This window comes from Sardina pilchardus, chromosome 6 (assembly GCF_963854185.1).
Source record: "Sardina pilchardus chromosome 6, fSarPil1.1, whole genome shotgun sequence".
Lineage (NCBI taxonomy): Eukaryota > Metazoa > Chordata > Actinopteri > Clupeiformes > Clupeidae > Sardina > Sardina pilchardus.
Window position 1 is genome coordinate 24069217 of NC_084999.1, and position 23308 is coordinate 24092524.

General features: G+C 43.6%; 2 protein-coding genes across 2 annotated transcripts; both read left to right on the forward strand.

The window, feature by feature from the left end:
- Positions 1 to 3955: 3955 nt before the first annotated feature.
- msmp2 (microseminoprotein, prostate associated 2) lies at positions 3956 to 5504 on the forward strand. Its single transcript, XM_062537782.1, has 4 exons — positions 3956 to 4151; positions 4325 to 4451; positions 4786 to 4894; positions 5118 to 5504. Exons 2-4 carry the CDS (start codon positions 4331 to 4333, stop codon positions 5284 to 5286), a joined length of 399 nt encoding a protein of 132 aa, XP_062393766.1. The 5' UTR covers positions 3956 to 4151; positions 4325 to 4330; the 3' UTR covers positions 5287 to 5504.
- Positions 5505 to 6151: 647 nt separating this feature from the next.
- Positions 6152 to 23280, forward strand: si:dkey-17m8.1 (C-Jun-amino-terminal kinase-interacting protein 4). Its single transcript, XM_062539176.1, has 27 exons — positions 6152 to 6286; positions 7253 to 7704; positions 8278 to 8472; positions 10096 to 10216; positions 10419 to 10489; positions 10758 to 10825; positions 11005 to 11071; positions 11195 to 11370; positions 12140 to 12483; positions 13415 to 13472; positions 13678 to 13830; positions 14283 to 14325; positions 15005 to 15129; positions 15535 to 15591; positions 15896 to 16036; positions 17397 to 17523; positions 17866 to 17952; positions 18645 to 18692; positions 18909 to 19050; positions 19361 to 19403; positions 19672 to 19752; positions 19878 to 20094; positions 20240 to 20411; positions 20630 to 20743; positions 21340 to 21435; positions 21583 to 21675; positions 21814 to 23280. The coding sequence occupies exons 2-27, from the start codon at positions 7606 to 7608 to the stop codon at positions 21921 to 21923; spliced, it is 3048 nt and encodes a 1015-aa protein (XP_062395160.1). The 5' UTR covers positions 6152 to 6286; positions 7253 to 7605; the 3' UTR covers positions 21924 to 23280.
- Positions 23281 to 23308: the final 28 nt, after the last annotated feature.

Consider the following 23308-nt stretch of genomic DNA (forward strand, 5'->3'; position numbering starts at 1 on the left):
ACACGGCAGTGCGTGGACTCGGACATCGATAGGCGAGTTTGGCGAGTGACCGACCCTACAGTGTCCCTCAGAGCAGGGCGAGTGTGAAATCAGTTCTATTGATCTGCCTAATGCGAGAGGAAGAGCTCCGGGCACCGTGATCAATACTTTCTTAATTAGCCCATAAGAGAATGCGAGCGTGTGGATCTGAGTGTGTGGTATGAGAGAGCCAGTGACAGAGGGGTGTATATATACTCTGGCCTCGGATCAAACTCTTCACACACTCACATGCTCAGACTCCACACATACTGACACACCATGGCACATTTACACACACACACACACACACACACACACACACTCACACATACACACACTCACTTACACAGACACACTGCATAGAAGCATACATACACATATTCTTAAAGTGTAGCGATCACAGCCTGGAGTTGTCTTTCTGACTGGCTAAGTCAGGCTCTGCGTATTTCTTTATCACATCATCTGATTTCTAACTCAACTGTAAAGCAGGGGTGATTGAATCATGGTCACATGGAGACCCTGGAGTCAACCGTATGGAGGCCTGGACAAGCTGTAAGTGTTTGCTTTACCGTGTCTACATTTGCTGATTTGTGTGTTGTACCTCAACATGAGGTTGGGCTGTAGTGCTTTTCTGTTGGACTGCAGAGGAGAGTGAGCCTGCAGCCTGTAGTGCTTTTCTGTTGGGTTGCTATAAGGAAAGTGACAGGCTGGATCTTCCAAGCCCGCCAATGTTTCCTCTTCCCTCCATGGCATTATTAAGCAATTTTCGATGGAGAGGAACAGTCCATAAGTACCAGACCATGCCATTACCTTTACGTGAATGCTTCCTGTCTTTTCTCATGACACCTGATTCCACATTTGTTCTGATGGCCTTCCTCTTGTCTTCCAGGTCCAGAAATATACGTCTGTGTGTTGAGGTCCATCAGACTTGCTGGGTGCTGTGTGATATGTTTGATATTCGGTTGTTCTCCTACATATCAAGTCAACTAAATATCAAACATATTCCTACAGAGCCCAGTATCTATCTACAAATCGGACCAAGAAGAGTGGGGTTGAGAGAGACCATGATCATTTTGACTGTTAATCAAATCTCCCAGTCAGTTCTATAGATATCTGTGAAAGTCGTGGAAATATGAACAGTAATCTAACCTCTTGTTGAGGTATTTTGTCTTTGTATATCGTTGGAAGAAGTTCACATTTATTTGAGTGTCACCAAATAGGCAAGACATCATATGATAACTGTCAGCTGAAGTCTGGTGAGCCAAGCAGCCTCTCTCTCTTTCACTTAATGTTTCACTGAGAGTGGCATTTCATTGAGCAGAAAGTCATTTTGTGCACAGCTTTCATTTAGGAGGTAACCTTGTAATGTTCCAGTGGAGAAGGCCTACACATGATGCTGGCCTTATTTGAATATGTGTAATGTGTAAATAAATATTAGAAACAATTAACATGTATGGACACTTTTCATTTCTCAATTTATAGATCATAGATTAAAGTTAATTGTCTGAAATATTCTACTTCAATACAGCATGGAACATACAGGTTTGCAGTCATGGCATGGGAACATGTATTCCAATGACTGTGTTGTATTTGTCTTTTAAAAGACACATACACATACACATACACATGCACACAAACACATGCAAACACACACACACACACACACACACAGACACACACACACACACACACACACACACACACACACACAGACACACACACACACACACACACACACACACACACACACACACACACACACACACACACACACACACACACACACACACACACACACACACACACACACACACACACACACACACACACACACACACACTGACCTTGATGCCACTTGTTTTATTCCCAAGAGGTGGAGCATCTGGTGAGGTCCTGGTAAATAAAACGGGCTTATAAGGATTCTACTAAGTTCAATGACAATACTGATGTGTCTATAGAATAGAAAACATATATGAATTAGCAATGTACCATATTTATTTAGACTATGATCCTTTGGTCTTTGATTATGACGCAACACATACAGCATATATGACATCAGAAATGTGACCTCCAGTGTCCCAGTATACTACAAATAGTAACAGCACATAGACATTTCTAAAAATAATAATAAAATCCTATGACCTTGTTGCCCCTGTCTCTCATTCTTTCCCTTTGCCCCTTCTTTTGCTTTTCAGTCGTCACAGATAAGGTTTGCTGTGATTGGCTGTTTAGTATGGCTATACGTGTTGCAAAGACGCACAGTGCATTCATCATAAATAAGGAGATGCAATCCTAATAGTTAGGACTAGATCTAATAATAGGATGACTATCTACAATGATAACACAGTTTTGCCTGTTTCATCAGAGTTTTTCCCCCTCTGCTTCTTGCTATCTTCAACAACGAAAAAACCCAGAACTGACACACACACACACACACAGATCTCTTCCTCTTCCTCTAAAACAGACAATTATGCCACTGTTACATTTGCCACACAAATGTTCATTATACCCACATAAAAAACCTTAAGGCAGTAATCGCTCTCTTCCTGCATGTCTTCTTATCTTAATGCACATATGATTCAGCTTGGTTGCATGCTCCGAGCTGTGACATAATTGGGTGTGTAATATCTGCGTATGTGTTGCATAAAGGAGAAAAATGTGAATTTACAGTAAGAGGCACTTCATTTAGATGATAATGATGGCAGTGCAGTCAAGTATACAAAGTGGATTAGTTTCTCTGTGTGTGTGTGTGTGTTTGTGTGTGTGTGTGTGTGTGGGGGGAGTAATTCAAGTTTGCATATGCTCCAGTGGTATCTCAATTGGGCAAACTAATAAAACATTTGGGGATCTACACTAGGAACTCATTGTGAAGTTAGTCACTAGTGGGCGCTATAGCAGATGCAAGGACTTGAGCACTCTCCGGCTCGTAACATTACCCAATAGGCAGTTTACATGAAATTCACAGGAAATAACAAGCACACAAACACACACATACAAAGTCTACTCTGCATGGCAGGGCAAACACACAGCTGATTGGAAGATAAACTTTCGCTTTCATGCAAACAGATACACACACACACACACACTCAAACATCACCTGTGACAATGAGCACATTAGAGCCCAGCACACACTCTGCAGATAGTCTGATAAGCACACATTACGCACATTCCACATGGATAAGCTCCTGTCAAACAGATATACAATCATGTGCATACACACACACACACACACACACACACACACAAGATGCAAGATAAAATGGTGCTAATGAAATACAAGCGCTTTAGTGTTAGCAGATTGGAAAATGCAACCATTACTCCGACCATGTATTACTAATATTTCATGCACATGCACATGATTTTAATTTCTATAGCACTGGTTAAAAGGAAATGTTATGTAACAAATTTAGGTCACACAAATCTTTTGGTTCTCTCTGATTTTCTGGATACTTTTCACACCACAGAACACAACAAGACACTTTACATTCATTCACTCACACACACGCGCACACACACACACACACACACACACACACACACACACACACACACACACACACACACACACACACACACACACACACACACACACACACACACACACACACACACACACACACACACACACACACACACACACACACACACACACACAGGAATAAGCAGGTGCAGTAAGGCCATTCATCCATTCAATCCATTCAGCTAATAAGGCCCACATTATCACTCCCAAACACACTGTGTACACACACACACATACACACACAGACGAGACAAGACACCCACACACACTGTGGCTGGAGTAGTAGTCTGTGTGTGTGTGTGTGTGTGTGTGTGTGTGTGTGTGTGTGTGGAAGAGAGGGAGGGGGGCAGAGACAGAGAGGTATAAATATGGAAGCTCCTAGAGGAATTCATCACATCACAGTACGAGAAAGGAAAGAGTAGGAGGGTGCGAGGGTAACAGACGAAGGAAGAGAGTGACCTTTTGAAGGACAAGAGAAGAAGAGTGACCTTTTGAAGTACAGGAGAAGGATAAAGAAAAGAAGAAGACGACACCCGAAGAGAAAGACGCAAAAGAAGCAGAGGGGAAAAGACAGCGGGAGGGGGCATCACGCTGAAATCAAATCCATCTTCAGGTGAGACATGCTCTTAACTCTCATGTGAGCTGAAAAGACAAAAAAATATATTATAATTGATTATATCTAATCAATTAAAAGATGTCTGTCTCTCTCACACCCATGCAGGACAACCTGACATTTTCTCTCTCTTTGTGTTGACAAGCATCCTGCATTCTGCTTTGTTATGGTAGGTAATCATGTTTGGAGCTCACATCCATGTGGCAGAAAGGACCCTCCTACTTTGTGCTTTTCTCGTGAGTGTACTCACGCCATGCTTCTCGGTCTACAGAGGAGGAGAGTGCTACTTCAACACCAAAGGTACGAGCCCTCACACACACTCACAGACAAGCATGTACACATGTATGTACGGATGTGCACATACACCCACACACACACTTACAGTTCATGACTCATACATGTGGCTCTGCAGAACCAACAACATCCTTTCTGTTGACCCTTTCTTAGGGATGATCTTATCTAGATCAGATGCATCCTCTTTCCTCTTCTTTTCCTTTTGTGTGTGTGTGTGTGTGTGTGTGTGTGTGTGAGAGAGAGAGAGAGAGAGAGAGAGAGAGAGAGAGAGAGAGAATTAGTGTGCGAAAGGGAGAGATTTTACAACAGAACAATTTATTTTATTGCATTTGTCCTGCAGGAATCTGTGAGTACCAAGGACAGGCGTATGGTATAGGAGAAAGCTGGGTAACTACAGACTGCTACCAGTGTGTGTGCATGGAACCGTTTGGAGTTGGCTGCTGTGAACAGTGAGTCCTCATCTTATTTGGGCACACAACACACACACTAAACCACCAAAGTATATAATCTTATGAATGTATAAGCTATTTAATTTGATTACACCTGGAGAATTAAGAACAATTGCAAAACTTCAGGAGTCTATTTAAAACATGTCCATTGCTCAATATAACGAAGGAAAATATGTTTATGTCAGTTCTCTGTTAGAAGTGTGAGACTCTCTTTTTCCCACAGCGCCTCTCAACCTGTGGATTACCCTGACTGGTGTGAGGTCATAAAGAAGCCAGACTCCTGCATCAGTGTAGCGGTCATGAGGGCCAATCACAAACTGCCCTGCCTCTATGGAAAGTGGGGTAGGCTGCGAACCGAGTCCTGGAAGTCAGACAACGACCCTATGTTCTGATCTACTGACACCTGACAGCCTGTGATGCAGCCAATACAGCCAAGATTTGTGCAAGAAGTGAAGAGGCGTACAACACAATTCCACAATCTGTTGAAAAACATTTGTACAAACAACTGAAGCTATTTGTAGAATATTTTACTGGTTGTCATATTTTTAGTTTAACATCACTATGAAATCCCATGTGTCTAAACTACTTCTTGGTTAAATAAAAAAAACTGTTTAACTACTGAGGAAATTGTTGTTCATTAACTTCTTCACTTTGCTTATTTTCTAATGAAATAGGCTATTGGCCCACGTTGAGGCATTAATCTGGATAAGTTCATAGGGCTTTGACCTGTTCATTGAAACTGTGTCCTTGATAGGCTACTGTAGCCTACCTCTTCCGGCGAATATCATCCTACCTCGGTTAGATATTGCTTGAAGCAATTGCTTCCAACAAACCACGAATTATGTTTTAGGTCTAATCTATTTTCTAAACCAGAGTTTTAATTATAAGTCTCTCATTCAACACAAAACAGGCTAAATGGCGGCAAATGTGTGAAGGCTTACGCTACCTCATTCAACAGGCAGGAAATAAGAGCAGACGTCTTATGTCAGCAGAATGAACACCTCTGCATTGGTCTCCTCTCGAGACTGAATGGACCGATATCAGGCACCGATATGGTGAACAGGTAGATTAGCGTTGTGCTACTGGTCACATGAACTCTCTCATGTCACGTGTTAATATTCAGGTTTCAGGAAAGTTTTTTTCAGGGGGAAAGTAAAGAACTGCCCCCTTCCCGCCTTCGTTTGGCTATCATTGGAGGCTACTAAGAAAATGTTCATTTGGATAGGACTTACTCTTTGTCACTCCCTTTCCTTGCCATGTTGCCACACCTCCTTCTTTAACCTGGTTTAGAGTAATTGGTAGCTTCTGTGAAGTGGACTTTGCTAAGGGAAATTTTAACTCAACAAACCGAACTTTACAAAACATACGCGATCAAAATAAAGCAACTCAAAGGTGAGTTGACACGTCAAACTAGTTTCAAACTCTAGGAAGTCCCTAGGCTTTCTCGCAAGAAAACTGAGCTTAAGTTGTAACGTAACTGTACAGTCTGTCTCAGGTGTCTGTTAACGTCAGTCAACTGAAGTTATTTCGGTCTCTCCATTTCACTTTTGTAGCTGTTTGCGAGTTGGCTCTTGTTGTTATTGTGCAGATAACGAGGGGAACGCGACTGTCAAAGCTTGTGTTGTTGAAGGAGTGTGTGTAACCTACGCTTGGTTGCCTGCGGCAGTGCCACAGAGGAATTGCTAACACACCCCATATGAATTTAACCAGCAACATGATACGATCAGCAATTGCATTATTTACTAAAGGGGAAACGTACATGGTGTTCAAATGGTCCTTTCCTTGTGGTAGGTTGCTTTGCAAGCACAGCTGTGTACTTTTCGGTAGTCCGATAATCCGGTTTAGCACGGACTTGTTCAACTTCGGTCGTAACATGCTTACTAGCCTACAAACCATGCAATTTCAATTCCAAGATGAAAGCTAAACACTGTCAAGGTCTAGAGTTAGGTAGATGTTGCACACGGGAGCACCTGACCAGTGTTCCGTTGCCGTGAGTTTCTGTGACTCACGAAGAACGGATTAAGAGGAGGTCACATCTGTTGAGCCGTGTGTGCTGCGTGAGTTGATTCTGTGTTGAAAAGAAGCCTGTGGGATTGGGGGAGGTGGGGGTTTTCCTGAGTGAAGAATGTCACGTCAGCCAGAGCCATTTGTTGGATGACTGTTATGGGCCTTTTTGATAGACTGGAACTGTGACCATGAAAATGTGCATCAAATTTCTTAAACTAGCTTGGATTTATGAAGGGTCAACTGGTGGGCTATCTGATCCAACAAGCTATTTAAGATAGACCATGCAAAGCTGTAATAAAACCTAATAAGTGCAACATGTTTTAAAGGTTTTGTATCTGATTTGTTTTTCAGAATGGACAATAAAACACCCCCAGACATCAGATAGATGTCGCTGACAATTTTGTATTATCATTATTTTGCCTGAAGTTGGATGGCTTTGATTCAGTCATGTGAAACACAAAAATGGATGAGCTAGGCAGCCAAGTGCGTGAGGTTGCAGTGCTGCCTGGATAATCATCAAAAAGTTTAGGCCTATTTACAAATACCCCCCAAAACACACACACAACACACACCCATAAACACTGACTATAGACACTTACATACTCCCACACTTGCCTACAATTAAGCTAAACTTTCAGTTTTTAGTGCTGAACAACTGCTGCAGTTTTTGAGGTAGTGACAAGGTAGTGGCAAGGTAAAGAAAGATGGAGTGTGGAGAAAGCGTTCTCTGTGGAGGGGGTGAACTGGAACTTGACCCTGACATCGTAAGCGAAGAGGCGGGCAAACTCTACTCAGAGCTCCAGGTAACCAATCATGATACTTCACCCATTGTGATTAGAATAGTTTTACCAGCCTGTTCCTGCGAATTTGCGTTTGACACTTAGTTGGTGCTCAACTTCCTCATTTTTATAAATAATTATATCTCATTTCCTCATTCACCACTAGTGTATCTGTCTTGCAATTAGGCCAAATGCTCGAAGGCTCTCACTGCTCTGGTGGTCTTTGTAGTAAACACTTAATTTTATAGAACTTTCCAATATGTATTCCAGGCCACTGAAACATGCACAACTATTCTGTATATAAAAGATTGGCTAATGGCTAGGTTGAATGTTTGTGTATGTACGCACTACACATTAGCTTTGTTTACATCAATTCTTTTCCTACAGCTTTCTGTCCCCATCTCGTTGTTTCATACAGTCCCACACTCTTTACCTACTGTATACTTGTTTCTCTAATCCAATCTGCTGTTGAATTTGTTCCACTGTCTCTTATTTCTCCCATCCCATCCTGTCCCCTCAACACCCCCAACCCTCATGCATCTCACCCCATCTCATGCATCTCTCGCCCTCTCCTCTGCTCACTCCCACTCCTGGCAGGCTGTGGTGGAGACCCATGGCTCTGGCGTGGTGGAGTCCCTGGTGCCAGTGATGGTGTGGGTGCTGGAGGGCCTGGCTAGCTGCCGGGCCCAGCTGCGAGAGCGGGAGGAGGAGGCCGAGCGGGAGAAGGTGGACAGAGAGGAGCTGATGGAGAGGTACCAGACCGAGAGAACTCTCAGGAGGGAGAGTCAAGAGGTGAGAGGTCATCATCACCACGGTGATGTTCACTAATAATCGGGGTTTAAAGTTCTGAGGTACGGTGTTGGAATTCATGTGTGACCTGGGCCGTTCCAGATTTGAAAAAAGATCATTTAATCAGCTTATTAAAATATCTGATCACTTCAGACACAGAAAATGGCCTTTCTTTGTGCCCTACTGAAATTAATAGAAAAATGTCTTATCATTTATGACAATTGGACCACAACTCATATTAATCTTCTTTCTATGTGTCTTTTTCTTTGTTATGGTTAATGTGTAGACTTGACACATTTTAGTAAAACAGTTGATGCTTAAATCAACGTGAATCAGTTGGGGTGTCTGAACCCTGGATCAAGTAAACTATTGTGTTATAATGTGTAAATTACAATAGGCGAAGCAAGTTTATTTATAGCGCAAAAAAAAAGCAAAGAATAGTAAACAAACTAGGTGTTTAGGTGTTAAAAACAGGTTTTGTTCTCTTTGAGCATTTAGTGAAAATGCTGAATATTGTTCTAAATATTCTATCAGCACATTAGCTAGAGCGTATTGCGTCACACAGTAGCACAGTAATCCTCCTGCCAGTCTGTGTGGGTGTGTAGTGCTATTAGAAGATAGCCAGTGACATTAATCTTTTACCCTTGGGTTATTTGTGCATTTTCACACCATGAATACGTTAGTGTAATACTCTGATAGTACAGTGCAAGAATCTGGTTGACATACGTACCAAATACTGGAAAAATTGTGTAATTTTGTCGTATCACGTCAGCTTGGATTCGAGTTAGATAAAATGCAACATTGAGTTGTTTATAACTGGGGGAAAAAATCAGAGACAATCTGAAACTTTACAATGATCCTCACTATTTTTCAGCTTTCTGCATTTTATTTACAAGACATTTGGAGTCACGGTGTCACCTTGTGTTAGTTATGCATTGTGTGTGTGCAAATTAGCAGTGAGCAAGTGGGCCACATGAAGTAGCACTTGCACCCAACCTATGCTGCGACGTACTGTATAGATAGATAGATAGATAGATAGATAGATAGATAGATAGATACTTTATTGATTTATTCAAAAATTCTGTATGCACTTGTGTGAACAGCATTGTATGATGTACTGTAATCATAGACCTACTGTAGCTACCTCCCTGTTCCCCAACCACAAAGCAAACAAGATCTGAAGATCAAGTCAAGTCAAGTCAAGTCTAGACACTGTATGAGTGAAGCACATTTAAAACGTCATGAGATGACCCAAAGTGCTTTACAATTTAGGCAGTTAGGAGTTGACAATACAGGAATATATTTGTTAAACAGTTCTACACAGCCTAGCAGAAAAGCTTGAATAAAATAAAATAATGTAATACCTAAAGTATTTGATATAAAGATAAGGAGAAATTGCACATTTTACACTCTGTATAAGCCTCTACGTTGCCCACATTCTAGAAAAGCCTAGAGGCAATTTGGGGCTCAGCTGAATCTGTAATTGAAGGTTGGCCTTGAGTTAGTTACTTTCTGGCTCAGATGGTTGTGTGTTTGGCCTGGAATATTTACGGCTGTAATATGGTTCTAACCAGAAGCCATAAGTGTTTGTGAGTATAATCCTCTCCTCCTCTCCCTCCCTTTTAGAAATATCTGGAGCTGGACGACCAGTTTGAGCAGGAGCGCAGGGCCATGAGAGGGAGAGAGAAAGAGAGGGAGAGGAGAGAAAGAGAGCTGGAGAAGAAAGCAAGGGAGCAAGCTGACCAATGTGAGACTTCAGCCACTTTTAAACTCAAACATAACACAACACAGAAAGAGTGTGTATGTACGTGCATGTGTATGTGTGTGTACGCTTCTTTTTTTCCATCTACATGTTGCTGAAGTGGTTCTGAAGTGTGTGTGTGTGTATGTGCATGCATGTGTGTGTGTTATGTAGTCTGATAGTCATTGTGTGTGTCTATTTGATACAGTGTTGGCCCTGGACGAGCAGAGGACGGGTCTGTCTCGGGAGTTGAATACGCTGAAACATACGCACAACAAGGTCAGCCACTCGAAAGATGTAGGCTAATATGTATCGGGAAAACCAGAGCACTGAAAGTAGTTTACAAGCATTTGGATAGATAGATAGATAGATAGATACTTTATTGATCCCCAAGGGGAAATTCAAATTTGTGGACTGGTTCTACCAAAGATCCATCTTTGTCTGGATATATTTTCACATGTGTGTGTGTGGGTGGGTGGGTGTGTGTGTGTGTGTGTGTGTGTGTGTGAGAGAAAGCATAAACACAGTGACCACTCTTCTGTTTCAGTTGATGCTGACGTATCGGGAACTGCTGGAGAAGAGAAAAGACTCAGAGAGAGAGGGATCTCCTTTTAGGTGACTTGGAAAAAAAATTCCTTCATGTTATGTTTTCATGATTCCTCAGAGTCGAAGTGTTCAAACCTAACCAAGGAAAAAACATATTTAACTGTATACTATCAAACTGTATTCTGACTGTTTAACTCTGCATTTGGATAGTTTTAAGAATGCTGATGTATTTTGTGTTTCACTGTCAGGAATCACATTCGTTTAAAGAGTGTGGAGCCTGCTCATGATCATGCAGAACCCAAACTTAGTGAACAGGTAGGACCCCATTACGTACAAATGAATTACTGTCATCATAGACAGCCCACCTGAACACACACACACACACACACACACACACACAAACACACACTTGCTTTAATTCCTTCTCTCACATGACAGAATGAATCGAAATGCGATGTGCCTTCCATTCCCATCTTGCTGGAGCCGCCAGTGACCAAGGACGACCAGGAGGCCAACAATGTCAAGAGGAAGTCCATCAGCGATCCTTCCTTCATCAACGACATCATTAGTTCCACCCCGGAGTTGAGCCAGCTGGCTCATTTCATGGAGGCGAGGTGAAGTTCTCTTCCACTGCAGTCACCTCTGCTCAAATACGCTCCCTCAAGTCAGTTGCAGTATGCGAAAGTACTTAATTCTGTACTATTAGTTAATTTTGCACAACTGTGCAGAGGTGTTATGTAAACAATGCTGTGTAATGTACAGCAACAATAGTCGCACACGCAGACACTCACACACACACATGCACATACATGTGCAAGTATTTTCTTCACACCAGTCTACCAAGTGTGACTGAGTGTGATAGGCATGCACAGTATGTGTGGTGATTTCAAACAAGACATGCAAATATCATCAAGGGACATGTCTGGGCAAGAACTACCAATCATGAGGAACAGACATTAAATGATATTGTGTAGTGTATAAAATATTATTATGTCACCACCTAAAACCCCAGTATTCCTCAGTGTTGATGTTATTTGGATTTTTTCCCTATTTGGGATTTGGTTGAAACAACTGAGTATCAATGAGTGACATAACCATCAGTGAGTCATATAACCATTGAGAATAGTCAATAGTCATCCTAAAAAATATTCAGTATTGTATGGCAGAGAGGATGGTCTTGTTTTCCATGGCCTACATGGTCTCAGCTCTGTGTGTGTGTGTGTGTGTGTGTGTGTGTGTGTGTGTGTGTGTGTGTGTGTGTGTGTGTGTGTGTGTGTGTGTGTGTGTGTGTGTGTGTGTGTGTGTGTGTGTGTGTGTGTGTGTGTGTGTGTGTGTGTGTGTGTGTGTGTGTGTGTGTGTGTGTGTGTGTGTGTGTGTGTGCAGTACGCCAGTGCCCAGTGCTACAGATAGCAGCACTGAGAACCACAACACCAGCCTGCAGGAAGAGATGAAGGAGCCCACCGTGGAGGAGAGAAGAGAGGAAGATGGAGAGAACAGGGAGGAGAAGAACAAAGAGGAAGCAGTTGAGAAAGAAGACGGAGAAGGAAGAGAAGAGGCAAAGGAGGAGAAAGGGGTGATTGAAGAGGGAGTGGCGGCAGAGGAGGAAGAGGAGGAGGACTTGGAGAGTCTGGAATGGGAGCTAAGGAACACAGACTCCGTCTTCTCGGAGCTGTCTGAGCTCAGCAGAGAATACCTGGAGAGTGTGGACCAGGGGGCCAGCGTCAGAGGTGAGGAGCGCCAGGAGAGGGAGGAGAGGTAGCCAGGAGAGGGAGGGAGGGAGGGAGGAGAGGTAGTCAGGAGAGGGAGGAGAGGTAGCCAGGAGAGGGAGGAGAGGTAGCCAGGAGAGGGAGGAGAGGTAGCCAGGAGAGGTAGTCAGGAGAGGGAGGAGAGATAGCCAGGAGAGGACAGTCAGGAGAGGTAGTCAGGAGCCAGGAGAGGGAGGAGAGGTAGCCAGGAGAGGGAGGAGAGGTAGTCAGGAGAGGTAGTCAGGAGAGGTAGCCAGGAGAGGTAGCCAGGAGAGGTAGTCAGGAGAGGTAGTCAGGAGAGGGAGGAGAGGTAGCCAGGAGAGGTAGTCAGGAGAGGTAGTCAGGAGCCAGGAGAGGGAGGAGAGGTAGCCAGGAGAGGGAGGGAGGGAGGGAGGAGAGGTAGCCAGGAGAGGGAGGAGAGGTAGCCAGGAGATGGAGGAGAGGTAGCCAGGAGAGGGAGGAGGGAGGGAGGAGAGGGAGGAGAGGAGAGCAAGAAGAAGGAAGACTGAAAGTAAGACTAGTGGCAGTGTTTCTGATTATAGGGAAGATGGAAAAGACGTGATAAGAATTTGGAGGCATTACGGAGTTAATGACTTAAACTAGTGAGCTGACTAGCTAACAGTCTGTAGACTTGCCTTGCAGAGACTCCAGACAGAAATGATACAAGCTAGCCAGCAACATCGCGGTTAGTGTAGTACAGGTGGTGATGTATATCATGTATTGCAGTAAAACACATTCATTAGAGTTTCCAACCTGAAGCGCAAAACTAATAATAATGAACAGCAAGTTGGCTCACAAATTGACATGAATAACACTGGCATGAGATATCAGGTTTGGTTGGTTTGTGCATGTTTGTTGGTCTCATGGTCTCTCACTCTCTGGCTGTTTGTGTTTGTTTTTCTTTCCATTGCAGGCAGCACTGACCAGTTGGATGAGATTGTTGCTCAGTATGAGGAACTAAAACGAACCCAGTACGTTTCCACTGATGAAACAGATCTAATACCTTTTACAAATGAGGCCTTAGTGTTGTGACACCCCCATCTCCGTGGGGCTGCATAGATTGGTGGTTAATTATCTGCCTGTGATTGTCTCTTATTTCATTCTTATTTCTATCCACACATCCGTCCGTCCTTTACGTTTACACAATTCTTTTTTTCCTCTCTCTCTCTCGCCCAGCGAAATGGTGGACGCAGCCAGGAAGGCCCTGATCTCTCGTGTGGAGGAGCTGACCAATGAGAGGTCAGCGCTTAGCCTAGAGGTCAGCTCCTCTCAGGAAATCACCGCACGGTTGGAGAGCAGAATGAGGGAGATGGAGGAGGAGACGAAACGGTAAGACCAGGAAGGAAAGCAGGAAGGAAGTGGCATTTGGCAACATGTGCTGAGAAAACGAGATTGTGAGATTGTCAGGTCTTTTTCAATTTCTGACACGTGTTTTGTTTGTGCCGTGGCCAGTTGGTGAAAGACTGAATGAACTGTTTTTGCCAACGATACTGGTCTGCAGTTTTCCAGGTGATCAGTTAAAGAAGCACAGCCACACAATGATCAGAAGATACAGGCATACAGAAGAGTAATAGCTAGCTCTCTTCTGTAGTGAACTTGTCAGGTTCACTGTACGTCACACAGATGTCTCATACACCTCCGTGGTCTCCCGTGGCCTAAAGATGTTCTCATTATCTGTGTCTTGCGTCATGTGCCTATTTCACGTGTTGCCACTCATGGTCTGTCATCTTGGTAACCTCTTGTCCCTTTCATGTCATCCGTATTTTCTTTCTGCCCTGCAGACTTCGAAAGGAGCTGGAAGCCATTCAGTCAGATGACCCTGATGTAAGTGTGTGTGTGTGTGTGTGTGCGTGTGTGTTCCTGTCCATTCTGAGTGGTACAAAAAAATCATAGGTCACTCATGAGTCATGTTTTTATAATAAAATACCTAAATATCAGAAAGTTACCTATTTCCTTTTTCCGTCTTTTTACATGCATGTGTCACTTGATATTAATTTCTATACAAATCAAAACAGTGGATTCGTAAAGATACGCAAGCACCAACCCCATAAGGGTACCTAAATTATCTCTGTTCTAAAAATGACGTTTCAGTGTGACTCAAGAGCTTTAAATAGTGTTGTAAGGCTGTGTGAGCAAAATCACTAGGAAATGGACATTTTGATTTTGCGTCGAGAATTCTCGGTTTAACCGTTGATGTGCCGAGTGAGTGGCTGAAAATAAGGCCCCCACCAGCCCACCACCAGACTTCGAGCAAAAATCTGATATTTTAGGCAGTAAAAGCTGCCGTTAAGAACCAATCCAGATTTTGTTCAAATCTACACACTTAAATATAATGGCTGCTGAAAAATGTAAGGTTCATCGATAAAATATTATTTAGACGAAATTTCGAACGAAAGGGTCTGAAATTGGTACTTCTATGATTCAGTCTATAGATACCTCTTTGATGCTTATCTCTCCTCTGTCTCTCTCTCTCTCTCTCTCTCTCTTCCTCCATGGTGCCCAGGCTGTGCCCATGTCCATGCGGAGGTTCTCGCGGTCAGAGATGGCGCGGGTGGTCATGGAGAAGAACCAGTATAAGGAGCGTCTGTTTGAGCTGCAGGAAGCTGTGAGGCGTGCACAGACTCTCAGGTGACCTGGCCGGACTCTCTTTTCTATCTCTAACTTGCCCTTTGCTTCCTGAACTTACTGTAGCTTAGTATTGTACTACACACACACATTAGTGCAAGTGTGTGAGCCTGAAAAGTTAGGAGTCCGGCCCTGCAATCAGTTGACAATTGTTGAGGTTTTAGTGACGGAGGACGAATTGAAGTGAAGCCATGAACTTACAACAGCATATCGCTCAAAAGTGAAACAGATAAATCACCAAATGGGTTACTTCAAAGAAGACTCCGCCATTGAGCTTTTGGTTGTCAGACACAAATTGCATTTGCTACATAACCTGTTCTCTACACAAAGCCAAATAAGCGGAATTTGATCTAATTAGGGTCAATTAAGGTGCAGTAACGATGCCCTGTTTTCTCTGTCCACCTTTAGAGTCACCAAAGATGAGCAGGCTCCTGTTGAAGACAGGAAAGGCAGTGTCTGGAAAACGTGAGACTTGTTTTTCATTTTAACAGGAAAATTGACTTGACTTATATATCTGCAACTTGCCACACCTGAATTATGTAATGCATTTTAAAGCTTCAAAGATGTTATTTCATTGTGAGTTTGTTGAATATGGTTGACATTGGCTATGGACCATATCCTAAAACAATTTAGCACAAAGTGCTCCTCTTCTGTGGATATGTTTACAGGTTTCTTCGGTCTATTGTAGAATCAGTATTGATATTCCTGAATTAATGTTCTAGGTGTCATACTGATTGCTGAGGTGTCTCGCCATATCCTGCTGTTTCAGGTTTAACCGTTTCTTTGGCCTGGCCAAGAACCCGATGGCTCCGCCTGCTTCTTTAGCGATTGCTGTGCCGATGGTGACACCCACCTACCGGTCGCCCACCTCGTCCCCACAGCGACTGTCCATCAGCAACACCCAAACAGAGTGAGCAACTGACACACACACACACACACACACACACACACACATACAAACTGGAGTTTAGGATATTAAATTAGCATAGCATAGACTTTGCCCTTCATTTGAATTAGGGCCCGTTAAGTTCGGGGCTTACAGACACACATACACAAATCTGCATCTTCATATGCACTTCTGATGCTATATTCTGTAACTGGCATGAATGACAGGATTTTAGCAGGTGCACCTATTGAAAACACTATGCAGATTGAAAGAAAGATTAGCGAACCACAAAACCTACAGTATAACAGCATTGCTCTACCTAGCTAAGGTCACTTTTCTATGTAGTTTGGGGGACGGGACTGGGCGGGGCGCTCTTTTGACTTTAACTCAGACAGGATGGTACAGATTGACAGGAAGAGAGTTTGCGAGAGGTGGTATCAGGAAGGGTTGAGGAAAAGACCACAGATGGGAAATCGAACCCAGGTCGTTGTGGGCACTTGGACCCAAAAGTGGTAAAGATACTGCAGCTTGTGCTACAGTTATGATATCTGGGTTTGTAAAATTGCATTTGCCGTAGACCACATGCGTACACAAGATATGGCGTGCCCATGATCTCTGCGGAGTCTCGGCCTACCTTTGGCCTGCTTGGTACTGGTGCCCTTTTCAGACTGAGAGATTTGAAATGATAGCTGGAAAAGACTCTCAAAATATATCACGCAAGTTCAGATAGGTGACTAACAACTGGACGTGATGACATTTCTGCAGGCTATTATGCCCTTTCATTACATAATGTATCATGGAGTATGCATAATGGACTATGCATCGTCAGAAGTGGACATCCCGGTTCCAGAAAGTGAAAGTCCTGCCATATATTCTTTCTACCTGTGCACTGTAGCTGGTTTACCACATGGTTGGATAAAATACTTGGCAGGACTTTTACTTTCAGAACCTGGGATGTCCGCCTCTGTGCATCGTGTAGTATTATGATATATATTGGAGGGTAGTCCTAATCATGAACCATGAAAGGTGATTTTTCATATAGTAAAAAGGTCAATCTGCTGGTAATGGTACACACTAACCCTTTTCCCTCCTCAACTGCTGCATAGTCAGTATGAGTCTTGTCAACTACATGTACATGTCACCATTTACTATTACTATTATGCTTTAAGTAGCATCAACTTCATTTCAAAACATTATTCTAACTAATGCAGTGTTCATATACTATACTCTCTCTCCCACTCTCTCCCTCTCCCTCCCCCCCCTCTCTCTCTCCCTGCCTCTCTCTTTCTTTCTCTCTCCCCCCCCCTCTTTCTCTCTCTCTCTCTTTCTCTCTGTCTCTCTCTCCTCATCTCTCTCTCCCCATCTCTCTCTCTCTCTGGTCCAGTGGCTCTTTCTCCCCACGTGTGAGGAGGCGGGAGCTGTACAGGGAGATCCGCTCCCATGTGTGGGGAACTCTGGGTAAACGGCAAGTGCATGGGTGGAGCATGCCTCTGTCCCACACCAACGTACAGGTGTGCACACACAGTCACTCATGCACGCATACAATACATGCGTACACCCTGACCCATACCATAAGCTGACTCTCATTTTTGCCAGATGATTTCTGAAGCACACATAGAAACACCCATACATACACTGTCAAGAACAATGTGACAGAAAATGTGGGATTTATGAATAATTGTATAAATAAATACTGTATGTATGTATGTATGTATGTATGCACTGTACACACATACATGTGCGAAATGTAGACCTCACTTGTATCCATTGTTGAAGTGTGTGTGTGTGTGTGTGTGTGTGTGTGTGTGTGTGTGTGTGTGTATGTGTGTGTGTGTGTGTGTGTGTGCACCTAGGACTCTTCTCTGCCCACCCCTGAGCCCAAAGACGTGCCTGTGCTGGTGCAGCTGAGACTGCTTGACCAAAGAGACGCAACAGCCAAGGTAAAGACGGAAACTGGCAACCTTTGCCTCTTATTCACACAGGCTGATGAATGCACAGAAGAGGGTGTGTGTGTGTGTGTGTGTGTTGATTCAGTAATTCAGTTGTGAAGTTGAGTAAGTGTTTTCTTTGTGTTTCAGAGAGAGTGGGTGGAAAGAATGATGACTGTTATTGATGTGTCATATATTGTTGTTATTTCTGCACTATCTAGGGCTGTCAGAATAATGCATTCAAGTAAAGTAATCACAGAAAAGGTACAACGCTGATTAATCGCATTCTGTAGAGACCTTCTAGCCACTGTGTCTAACATTAAGGAGGCAGGCGAGAAAGCGCCGCTTGGCACAGGGAATGGAACATTAAAAATCGACAGGAGCAAGTCTGAAATGTCATTTCTGTGCTAAGTATTTCATTGCTAACGCGGAGATACGAGCTAGCACACCCCCTATGAATAAAGCTAGCCTTGTCAAACCACACTTGGCCAGGCATTTAGACGCAAACTTAGCAAGTTAACCTATGACCGAGTAACTAACTCCCTTGCTAAATGGACTGCATTACCTCGGTGTTACTGCACACATCATGGACAGTGAGTAATTTGCATTAACCGCTCTAAAAACTGACACCAGGCAATGCACTGAAGCCTGTGCCTACTGTAACAATGAAAATTATAATAAAAAGCTCCTCTCTTTCTCTGTAGCTGACGTGTGCTGTTGCTGTCACCCCTGAGGTCTCCAAAGAGCAGACGGTAAGACCCAACTATGCCATTCGCCTGCATCTCTCCAGATCATTCCTGTGTGTGCCGTAAAGTGCCTAGGCCCGTCATGGCAATAGATTGTGACCACTGAGTGTATAGAACCATGGCTTCTATTCTATCGAACACAACTGTTTGGAGCCAAGCTGTTCATCATTGGTCATGATGACCTGTCTGTCACTAACGCAAATATTCCACTCCTGCACTCAGAGTTCTGTCTGGGCGCTCTCCGGGCCTGCGTCCAGTAGTGATGTCACCATCATTGATCCGACTCGGTCCAATACCATCCTGGATCAGTTCAGCCTCCCGCCCACCTCTCCGGCTCTGTGCATCTGTGCAGTGCCCCATACAGGTTGGTGCAGATACCAAAAGTATGTGTTTTTAAAATGAGAACCATACAACAGGAATTGAACGGCAGTTTTTCAGAAACAATATTTTCCACATGACTGTTAATGCTGGACATTTACCAATCAATTTAGAACTCTTACTTCATAACTAAGTTGAACGGAGAAAGGGACAGGTGGGTTTCGTGTCGTGTGTTCTATAACTGTCACATATATTCACATATTATGTTTTTCACGCAATCATCTGTTGGTCACTTGAAGTAGGATGTTTTCAGCATTCATTCCCTTTCACTGACACTTCTGTTTCCTCCACTTCAGGAGAGACTTCTGGAACGGTGTGGATAGGGACTCAGGATGGGGGGTGAGTAGCTAGATTGAAATGAATGACAGATGCTCCGAGATACCAAACAAACCTAACATGCACTTACCATGCACTTCCCTTTCCTGCCTCCTCTACCTCCTCCTTCTACTACACTTTGACTAGTACTCATGTCTGCACTCTCATCCTCTTGCACTGTAGCTTCAATGTTGTTCCTCATTTTGTAAGTCACTTTGGATAGGTAATACAAATGTAAATGTAAGCTACATTCCTACTATCATTCACAATTGTGTGTTTGGACTCCTTCCAGTCTCTTGGTACATCCAGCCTCTACCTCTAGACGGAGGTGTCTACAGTCTGTCACCCTCACAGAGGGGGTGCACTCTCTAACGTGAGTTTTTGTACAATTTTCTCAAATACAACAATTGTGTGCATCTGACATCATTTGACCATAGAAACATGTGTGTGTGTGTGTGCCTGTTTTAATCATGAGATGTATCTCCTTTCTCTAATCAGGTATTCACAGGGTAAAGTAATAGCGGGATTAGCCAATGGCACTCTGGCTTTCTTCAGCCATTGCACAAGTGGCTGGGATCTCCAATCGAAAGAGGAGATGTCTCTAGGTTCACCCCCTGTACAGCCCATTCGCTGTTGCCTAGCAAAAGGGGAGGGATTATGGGTCGGTTACTGGAACAAGATCCACATGATCGATGTAACGAGTCGAAAAGTAGAGGTGAGGCTGAAAACACATAAGTTCACATTACATTCAGGTGTCTGTGCTTCTGTGCAGTTTTGTTTTGCTCTTCTGCTTACACCATTATGTCCTTTCTTCTTACGTACTTTCTCTCTCTCTCTCTCTGTCTCTCCCACTCTCCCAGAAATCGTTTACAGTGTCAGAGCGCAGTGAGCAGCAGGTGCGCTTCCTGTGTGCGGCTGGAAGTGGAGTCTGGGCTTCCTGTCGGCTAGACCCCACTCTCAGGCTGTTCGACTGGGCCACCGGCCGGCCTCTGCAGGAAGTAGATTTGTCACCTATGGTGACCAAAGCACTAGGTTAGAATCAAAAGGCAATCATTTTTTTCCTCTTCAATTACGTAATGTGTTGCAGAGAAATAACCTGGGTATTACTGTTCTCTCACATTCTATGTCTCTCTCTCTCTCTGTCTCTCTCTCTCTCTCTGTGTCTCTCTCTCTCTCTTCTCTCTCTCTCTCTCTCTCTCTCTCTCTCTCTCTCTCTCTCTCTCTCTCTCTCTTCTCTCTCTCTCTCTCAGGTGCTGGATTCCTCTCTCTGTCTCCCCTCCAGGTGTCTGCGCTGGCTGTGATGTGTGGGCGTCTGTGGGTGGGCACCGCCAGCGGGGCCATATTCTCTGTCCCTCTCAATCTCAGTGAGTCAGAGCTACTGGAACGTACTTCAACATGTCCATTAATCTATCTTGCACGTAGCGCTCTATGATCTTTGCTATTGGCACAGTATGAATCCTCTAGAAAGCCTTGGAAAGCCCGACCCAGCGCCTACTGCCCAGCCATAAACATCAACAGGCTCCCCATGCCAGTCGTCCATTTGAAAAATTTACCTAAAAGTTCCCTTTCTTTTTATTTTTCAATGGTAGATGTTTCGAGGGTTTAAAAAGTACCGTAAATTTCCAACCATTAGCCTCAGCTTACACATTGATTTTACAAAATGTCCTCTGCTATGAGGTTAATACATGGGGGCAGTGATAGTGAATATGGTATTAATATGGTTTTGTTTCTTTTAAATGGCATAAAACACTGTCATGCGGCTTATACACAATGCAGCTAATACACAGGAAATTACTGTATTTCTGACATATTGTTTTATATGATAATGTTAATTCATGTGAATAAGCCCAGTTGTCTAAAGTATGTAGGAGGGGCACTAGTGAAGACCATGGAAAGCTGTTGAGAGTCAGGTATATAAAGTATGACCTCTGACCTCCCTTCATTCTGACCTCCATGTTAGGCTCTGAGTCATCCATCCCATACTGCACTCTGACCTTAGCACAGCTATGTTACCATGGCCACCGTCAAGCAGTAAAGTTCATCATCTCTGCACCTGGTGAGTGATGTCATCTCAGCTGATAGCACCGTTAATGTTTACGTGGACAGACAGCAAATGTGCTGTACTGCTTTTCTTGACTCTGTTTGTAACCTATCCACAATTCCCTGTGACCCCTTCACTGTCCCCGCCTGCTTTTTCCTTCAGGCTGTCATAGCTTATCCTCAACTTCAGAGGGCGCTGATTCAACCTCTCAGCTTATTTTGAGTGGAGGAGAGGGCTATATTAATTTCCGTATTGGTAAGTCACCACCAAAATCATGGATGCCGCAGCCTCTTCTACTAGTCATCAGCTCCACTGCCACTTAGACCTTCACAGTTACGTAATTATGTTTTGATGAATAATAAATGACAAGACATTTATTTTTCTTTACCACAGGAGATGATGCGAGCGACGGAACAAACGAGAATGCTCCTCAGCGCTCCGAGCGCAGTCACATGATCATCTGGCAGAGTGCCAACCCCTCCGTGCCCAACCCTAACCTTTGAACTTTGGATGTGGGGGATGGAGGAGGGTTAAAACATCTCAGCCTTAACATCATTTTGCCTTGAGGCTGTGGTAGTGGGCTTTCTGACTGTCTACCTGCATATAGTGCAGTGTAACAACCTTTGCCTGTAACAGGCCACTCCAGAGACACAAACTGGCATGAGTACACCGTTTACCTTAATGCCATGGCCTCATATCTGAGAGATGGAATCATTTTGCTTGAACAAGCACCATACATGGGAGGATCCCTATTCTTGTGAATGTGTACTATCTATGCTGGTCTTAATTTGTCACCAAAGTTTATACTTCAAGGACAGCCACAGGCCTCAGGGTGGTGGTCGGCATTGGTCCCTTGATGGGCTCTAATATTGGTTGTGCCGTTGTGTGCCTTTCTTTTGTTGTGAACCAAGTTGCTGTGAATTGGTCAGTATTTGATGTTTCTGTTTTTATCCAAACTCTGACAACCAGTCCTCGTGTGGCCTAATGCAAGATAATCAGTGTAATTCTCTCATGTGAGTCTGCCGTTTGTGACAGGCAGAAGTATATCCCTCCATGCATGATCGACAGTCCTCTCATATTTATTCATACCTGCATTGTGTGAGTTAATGCAAGTTCATCTTGAGGCACTCAAAAACCAGATCAGTTAACAGTGACCGGTGCTCCGTCCAAAGTATGCTCTACCAATTCTTACCACCCTTTACCGTTTGTACCTCATGAATCATTGAGCCCCCGCTAGTTGCAAGAAGATTGAATAAAGACAGGGACTCTGTTGAGCTGTTTTGGAGAGGTGTGTGTGTGTGTGCGTGCGTGTGTGTGAGAGAGAGATAGCTGATGGAGTTAGACAATTAGTGTTGACGTTCTCTGGATGTCTATGCAAATATCAACGAAAACCCGCCATCTCTGCACTTTGCATGCAGAGCTGCTGGGTAAAGGCACTTTATTCTCGTCATGCGTGTTATGTGACCACCTGTGCTTTGCCGTGTACAACTTCTCTTCTTGTCAAACTATGCCTGTCCGTTCAATAGAAAGAGGCCCAGCACTTGTGTTTTGTTTAAGAGCATTAGTCTAATCATATACTCACTTACACATATCTGAAATCAACAATCAATGTAATATTTAATTGTGTCTGCCCTTATCTGTGTTCTGCATTGATAATGAGTTTTGAAGAGGTAAACCTCTAATTATTGCAGTATTTCCCACTTCCCAGTGTATGTGGAGCATGAGGCAGTGTGTTGTGAGTCTCACTTTTGTGATTATAATTTATCAAACTATGAATTACTGTTCAGAAACTATGAAATAGGTTATGGATGAAATATGCTTTTTCTGTGTAAATGTTCCAATTAAAACCCTTTGTCTTAAGATGAGTGGTACAGTTAAACAGAATGAA